Source organism: Giraffa tippelskirchi, chromosome 2 (genome assembly GCF_054371585.1).
Source record: "Giraffa tippelskirchi isolate mGirTip1 chromosome 2, T2T-mGirTip1v1.2.pri, whole genome shotgun sequence".
Lineage (NCBI taxonomy): Eukaryota > Metazoa > Chordata > Mammalia > Artiodactyla > Giraffidae > Giraffa > Giraffa tippelskirchi.
Genome location: NC_137276.1, coordinates 4,743,395 through 4,750,322, shown reverse-complemented (window position 1 = coordinate 4,750,322; position 6,928 = coordinate 4,743,395). Strand labels below are relative to the sequence as shown.

Genomic DNA, 6,928 nt, shown 5'->3' with positions numbered 1-6,928 from the left:
GGCAGCCTCCGTCTCCAGCCTTTGGAGACCACAGCTCTGTCCAGAACAGGTGCCAGGGGGTCCCAGGAGGTGTCTGCTGGTTACTGATGCAGCCAGGGTACCATACGCTAAGTGCCACCTTCTCACCATTGCTCCTGTCATTCACAAGCTCTCCCTCCTGAGTGAGGTCCCTGCAAGGAAGATGCATCTCCCACATGAGGGCGGGAGCCTGAGACTAACGTGGAGGGCACAGCACCAAGGCTCAGAACCAAGATGAGACAACAGGTGTTCTTTCTGCCCTTCCCCGCAGGACTTCCTTCACTCTGAAACTTCTCCAAGGAGCTTCCAGGAAGCCTGCTGGAAAGCAGTCCCTGAGAAGACCTGGTTCAGACCCTTCCTGGCAGTCCCTGGTCTTCCTGTGCCTGCAGGTTACTGCCTTAATGACAAGTGCACACTTGCCTGCTAAGTCCTGTCCGACTCTGTGCGACCCCATGGACTGCAGCCCGCCAGGCTCCTCTGTCCATTCTTGTCCAGGCAAGAATACTGGAGCGGGTGGCCATGCCCCCCTCAGGAGATCGTCCCCACCCAGGGATCGAGCCCGTGTCTCCTGCATTGCAGGCAGAGTAAGCCCAGTACAACATCCACCCAGCGGTACCCTTATTCCCTCTTTGCAGGGAGAGAGACAGCCGCTCAAGAGATTTATGGGCTCTCTTAGGTTCTGGGCGCCTGCCCTCTGCCCTCCTGAACCAAGGGCATGACCCGGAGCGGGTGTCCAGCCACACCAGTCCCAGGTGTCCAGGACCAAGGCTGAGAAGGAAGGGCCTTTCCTGCTAGTAAGAGGGTCACACCCTGATACCGACAGTTCGCCCGGGTCCGTGCAGTGGGGCCGCGCGGCGAGGGTCCCCGCGCGTGGGGCGGCCGCCTGGGTCAAGGTCCGGGGCGGCCGGTCGGTCCCTGCGGGGCGGGCCGGGTGCGCTCCCCGCGCCGGGCAGCAGGCGTCGCCTCCGCTCCTCGCTGCGCCGGCCCCCGCCCCCGCCGCGGAGCCCGAGCCGAGCGGCGCGGAGGAGGCGGCGGCGGCGGCGGGGACCCGGCCCCACAAATTTCCTGCTCGGCGGCGGCGGCGCAGGCGGCGCCCGGACCCCGCGGCCTCCGCGCGTCCCCACGAGCCTCCTGCGCGCCCGGCGGGGACGGCGGGGACAGCGGGGCGCCCCGGAGGGCGGCGGGCGGGCGCCCCGGGAGATGCAGAGTCGCCGCGGCGGCGGCGGGATCGGCGCGAGCGCCCGAGCTCCCGGGAGGTGAGTGCGCGCGCGGGGGTGCTGGGACTGCCCCCCACCCCGGCGAGCCCCTGCGGGTGGCCGTGCGCCCGGGGCGGCCCGAGCAGGCCGGGGACACACCGTCTCGGCCGTCGCCGCGGGAAGGAGGGGCCGCGCCCGGGTGCCGGGTCTCCGAGCCGGGTCCCTGCCGGCCCGGGAGCGCGCCCGGAACCGGGGTCTGGGGGAGCGCGCGACCCCGGCCATCGGGCCTCGCGAGGGGTGGGGGGTACCCCCAGCCCAACTTGGCGACCATGTAGGCAGCTCTCTCGGGCTCCCTCTGGGTAAACGGACCAGCAGAGCGAGTGTGCCTGCGGGTGGCGGTGGCGACAGGGCGACGTGTGTGAAGGCAGGCGAGACCCAGAGCGGGCGCCGGCGCTCGTGCTGGGGGCTTCAACACCCAGGGGTCAGACCCAAGCCTTCGGAGAAAGTGACTCCGAGTTGCAGCAACTCCTGCGAGCTGCGTAGGCTGCTGTCCGGGCGCCCCTGGCCTTCCCAGGGAGGGCAGGGGAGTGGGGTGCCGCTGTGGGGCTTCAGAGATGCGACAGGGAGCGCTGGGGAAAGTGGGCACCCGCCTCTGGCCCAGGCTGGCTCACAGTGTCCGCGGGGTGACCTGTCAGAGCTCCTGGGCTGGAGCGCAGCACACAGCCAAGCCTGCCAGCTCCCCGGGACCATCTGGGAAGGGCTGGACAGCCCCTCGGATGGAGAGGCAGAGCCAAGCCTGGAGTGATCCTGCTGGACTTGACCTAAATTCCTTCCTGGCTCCGCAAGCCTTTCTAGAAAGGTGAAACAATTATACTCGCAGAATTATGCGATCAATCTCAGATGAGGACCACTCTACCAGAGTTTCCACCCGGTAAACTCCAGCAAAGAGGACTGAGGCTCATTTGTGCTCTAGAGTGAAAGGTGGTCGGGCGGGATGACAACCAGCAAAGGCTGGTCATGTGTTTCAGAAGTTCCCTGTGCCCCTGTCCAGCCAGCTCCTGACCCCGGGTGCCCCTTGACCTGGGGTGCCTGGAGATCTTTGTGTCTCAAAGGTCAGTGAAATCCTGATTTTGCAAAATAAAGACCTGTGCCTATTTCAACTGTGGGTGGGCTGGGATGGGCCGCGAAGAGAGGGCTGAGCCTTTTCAGAACCAGAGCTCTCAACCCAAGGAGGATGCGAAAGGGTGGCTGTGGGTGTCCTGACCGCGCGGTCTCTCAGCCTTCGTGGCCTGGGGCAGCGCTGTGTGTGCAAAGAGCCTTGGGGGTCCAGGCTTTCTGTGGATAGGCTTGAAGACTTCGGGGAGCAAAAGGCTAGGTGGTGACATGGAACAGGCCCTTCCCAGATGTGGCACTGCCTCTGACTGTGACCTCTGGCCTTTGTTCACTGGTGTTAGCGATGCTTGTGAACCAACCACTGCCCCCCGCCGCCCGGAAACTTTCCTCGTGTCAACAAGAGCTAGGATCTAGATTTGTTCCTGTAGAAGGCCAGGTCGTTGGCTGAATCCAGATGGTTTTAGATGTGAAACCATAGCTGCTCAGCGCCCCCAGCCACGTGGGTGGTGGGCAGTGAAAGAGGAAGTCTCGTGACTGTCGCTGGGAGCCCTCTTGGGACACCTGTGGAGGCGCAGAGGGTGTGAAGCTGCTGGCAGGCCCACAGCCCTGCGTGGGGGCCACTTCTCGGCTCTGTGGAGGGACCTCACCCAGCCCCGAGAGGACCCGGCCGGTGCCCCAGGGAGCCAGCGGACACCTTCCGGAGCTCCGTGTTTTCATGCTTTACCCCTCCCATCCATCCGGGGGGTTGTGTGCAAATCGTCCACCTGGAGAGGGGCTGCAGCGGCTGTGGGGTGGGGGTCCGGGGTCCATCAGAGGGGGCGTGTTGAAGGCAGATGCGTGAGGAGTTGACCGCAGTTGATGGTTGGTTAGTCGTGGAGCTGAAACGTGGATAAGGGTCTCCTCTACGCTGTGTGTTTCTCTCCTCTGGCGTCACCCCAGGCCAAGCTGTCTGCTTTAACAAAACTGCCTCCTTCCAGGTCAGAAGCACATCCCACTAGGCGTATCCTCTGCGAGTCCCAGGCTCGGGTGCCCACTTGACATTTCTTCTGGGATGGCAAATGCCCCCAACTGAACACGTGTCAAATCACACCTGTGACCTCCCACCCAGCCCAACAGCGCCTAATGTTTCCTTTATCCTTCTAACCACACCAGCCTCCATCCTGCTGCGGAAAAGACGGGCTGGATTGCTGTTTCCCCGAGGAAAATGCTGTGTTCTCAGCACCCAGCCAGGTATCTGACAGGAGGCTCTGGTGACTTATCGGTGGACGAATGGAAACATTTTAGGAACTGGTTTGAGGATGTAGAGGCATTTGTGTGTTTTTAGGGGATGTCTGTTGTGGTTGATAGGCAGCCACCCATTTTTTTTTTTTTTTTTAACTCTGATGGAGAGAGAAGAGATGCCTGCCTAGGGACCACACAGCCAGTGCTTCTAGACGTGCTGAACGTACTTGCTAAAATGACTGTCTGACCTGGACCAAAGTGACCTCAGATGACCTCCCCAGGAGGCAAGTTGCAGAGCAGTCAGAACACCATGGAAGTCACTTTCCATTCCTTTATTTGACACGTCTTTTCCATTTATAATATTTGAGTTACCCTTATAGAGGTTCTGCTGTCAAAACAGGGACAAATATATCCATTGAGATAAAGACTGGCCTTCTTAATATTTGATGATCACTGGGAAAAAACTGCATGTTCCAAGTTCACCTTCACTCCTTCTCTTGGCATGCTGCCTTCCAGTGAACCCATGGCTCCATGCTCCCTGAAGGCAGCCCCAGGCTTTCTACATCCTCAAAGGTAGAGCCTACTCAGCCTCCTAATCTGAATCTCCTTCCTGCTTATCTCCATCTTTGGGACTCCTACCCATATGTCAAGGCCCACTTCAAATGCCTGGGTCTCCACAAAGCCTTCCTAACCCCTCTACCTAAGGTCATTAGTGTTTGCAAAATCCACACTAATGGATACATATTTTTTGTGTGCCATCCAAAGTGCTTGTTCAAATCAATGCAGTGAGATATGCCAGTTAACTTTATTTTTTTATGATAATTTGAACAAGGATGTAAGATCTGTGTGATTTAGTATTCTAATCTCATAACATGAACTGTGCACCTTGAACCAGTCCATTCTTTAACACACACCATTGACTCTTGAGTGTTAGAGTGGTCTGGGAGGCGGAGATGCAGTCTTTTATGTACGTTAGCCTGTGTCCACAGGCTGGATTAAACCAGGCTGTGTATTAAGACGCAAGCCAGCCAAACCTGGGGTCAAGAAGCAGTGTAGTCTACAACTAGGGTGGCCCCAGGGTCAAGAGAAGGGCTTCTTTATTCTAGGAAATAAAGGCTGTGAAGCCACGGACTTCCGCCCAGACCCTCAGAACTTCACACTTCTTGTCTCCAGAGAGAGACGTGTAGGCACTGGGCCATCTCTGAGCCCCTCCGAACCCCAGGGTGCTGACCGATTTCACGCTGTTCACTTGGTCTAGGTGGTGCAGCTCCCCCCAGCCCCCCCCAACCCCCGACCCCATCCACAGCTGGGCTGCCTCCCATTGCTGGGTCATCACAGTCGCCACATCTCTGTCTGCTCTGGGTGCCAGGCCTACCCAGAGTACGATTAGGCTCATGGGCACTTTCAGCGTGCCGTTAATTTTACGTGCTGACCCCAGACACACCAGAAGGCTTCTCTGGAGAGTTAACTTCTCACTGTTTCACGTCACTTCCATTTTTCTCTGATAGCAGAGTGCTGGATGACCTTCTGGATGGATGGGGTGTTAGATCAGCTGCACCAGAGGTAAAGGGGTTTTGGTGGATTTCACAAATGCAGGCACACAGTTGCTGGGGGGGCAGCGTCTGCTGGGTTCAGGCTAGGAGGGCCCTGGTTTGGGGATTACCACGCTGGCTTCCTTTGCTTCTCTCGCTCTGGCTGCTGTTCCCCAAACCTCGTCCATCAAGGGCCGCCCCACCCAGGTGTTCGAATCCAGGAGTTTTGATGTGGTTCGCAGCCTCTTTGAACTCACACAGCTCCCAGCTCAGAGCCAGAAATGCGAGCCTGATGTCTTTCTTTCAACTCCTCAGACACTTCAAAGGAGTTGTCGAAGCTTATGAAAAAAAAAAATTTTTTTTAACATTATCTTTCAGAAAAGCAGCATATCCTTTTATATTGATCTCCAGAAAATAAGAACCAAATAAATATACTTTTTAAATGTGTGTTTTAAAATATGTTTCAAGTATAATCGAGAATCCCAATTAACACATCATTGACCAGAGATGTACTAACACTGTAGGCTTTAGCTTCTGCAAAAATCCCCCAGCCAATGATGTGTTAGTATAGCCAGTGAATGTAAGCTGGATGAGATAACCAAAAAAGGGGCCAACGTTTTCTTTCTCCCTGGAACAAATATAAACTCCATTTGGGGACAGAAGGGAAAAAATTATCCTTGGTTAGAGAATTCCATGGACAGAGGAGCCTGGCAGGCTGCAGTCCATAGGGTCGTGTAAGAGTTGGACATGACTGAGCAACTAACGCTTTCACTTTCACTTTTCATGTGCCAAAAACCTGAAGCGTTTTGGGCAAGCGTTTGGTGTTATGTTTATTGGGTAGGGAATGAGGAATTGATGGGAAAGCTAGTCTGGACCCTGGGGCTGGGCTACAGCAGCAGTAAGTGTGATGTTGCAGAAGGGCTCCTGCCAGAATGAGTGTTGAGCATCAGCCACCCTCCCCCAGCAGGTGCGTGGCTGCATCCTCCTCCCCAGGGATGAAGGATGCTTGCCAGGTGCCCGGAGCTCCCAGAATAGCCCGGCTTCCAAGGGAGGTGGACAGACCCCAGGGTGCGCCCGGGGAGGAGGCTGCATGCTGAGGTCTCGCCCCTGCTCGCGGTCATTTCACTCCGCCTGAGAACCAGCAGTGAATCTAAGCCCCAGGCTCCGCTTGTCACTGGGAGGCGCCCAGACCAGCACTCAGAGCACAGACTGGACCAGAGGGACGGGGTCAAGGCCGGGGCTCTGGGCGCTGAGGTTAGGGGCAAGTGACTTAACACACCTCCCGGTGCGATCCTCCCTGTTTGTAATGGGCGCGGTCACACGTCCCCGACAGGGCTGTCACGTGGATGGATCGCCGTCACCTGAGCGAGCTTGCCAGAAGGTCACGGCACCGCCTCGTGTCCAGGCTCAAGATGACCTGAGCTCTGATCTCTGCTCAGCCTCATCTGCTGTGTCCTCAAAGCAAGTCACGCCATGTCCACTCTGTAAGACGCAGGCATCGTTTTTGGTTGTTAATGTCCTGAGATCCATTTGGTTGTTTCCAGCCGAACTTTAGTCACTGATATTTATACTCGAGAGCCAACAAGTTCCATTTTTCTTCTCAGCCGGGATTTGTGAATGTTCTGTCGCCTAGCTATTTGGTTACAGAGTGTGTTCTGAGTGACCTTTGGATTCAGCCTTTTTATTTTGTCCCTCGCCCCAAAGGGACTTGGTGTTTTCAGGCAGTGTCCCTGGGCTTCCACGGGTCGGCTTGCCGAGTTCAGTTGGCTTCCAGCAGACTTGGCCCTGACCGTTTGGCCAACGTGCACGAGGGCCCTGGGAGTTGGGGGGCGCAGAGCTCAGTCGGTG

At 57.2% G+C, this 6,928-nt stretch overlaps 1 protein-coding gene across 7 annotated transcripts in view; it reads left to right on the top strand.

Moving 5' to 3' along the window:
- Nucleotides 1-1,025: 1,025 nt before the first annotated feature.
- PTPRE (protein tyrosine phosphatase receptor type E) overlaps nt 1,026-6,928 on the top strand; it is a 178,942-nt gene continuing 173,039 nt past the window's right edge. For all 7 annotated transcript variants that reach the window (XR_014077757.1, XR_014077756.1, XM_081573385.1 and 4 more), the window contains exon 1: nt 1,026-1,274. Coding sequence is in view for 1 of the 7 variants with exons in the window: in XM_081573385.1 (XP_081429511.1) it covers nt 1,219-1,274 (56 nt within the window). In the remaining 6 variants the exon portion in view is untranslated. The remainder of the gene's footprint in view (nt 1,275-6,928) is intronic.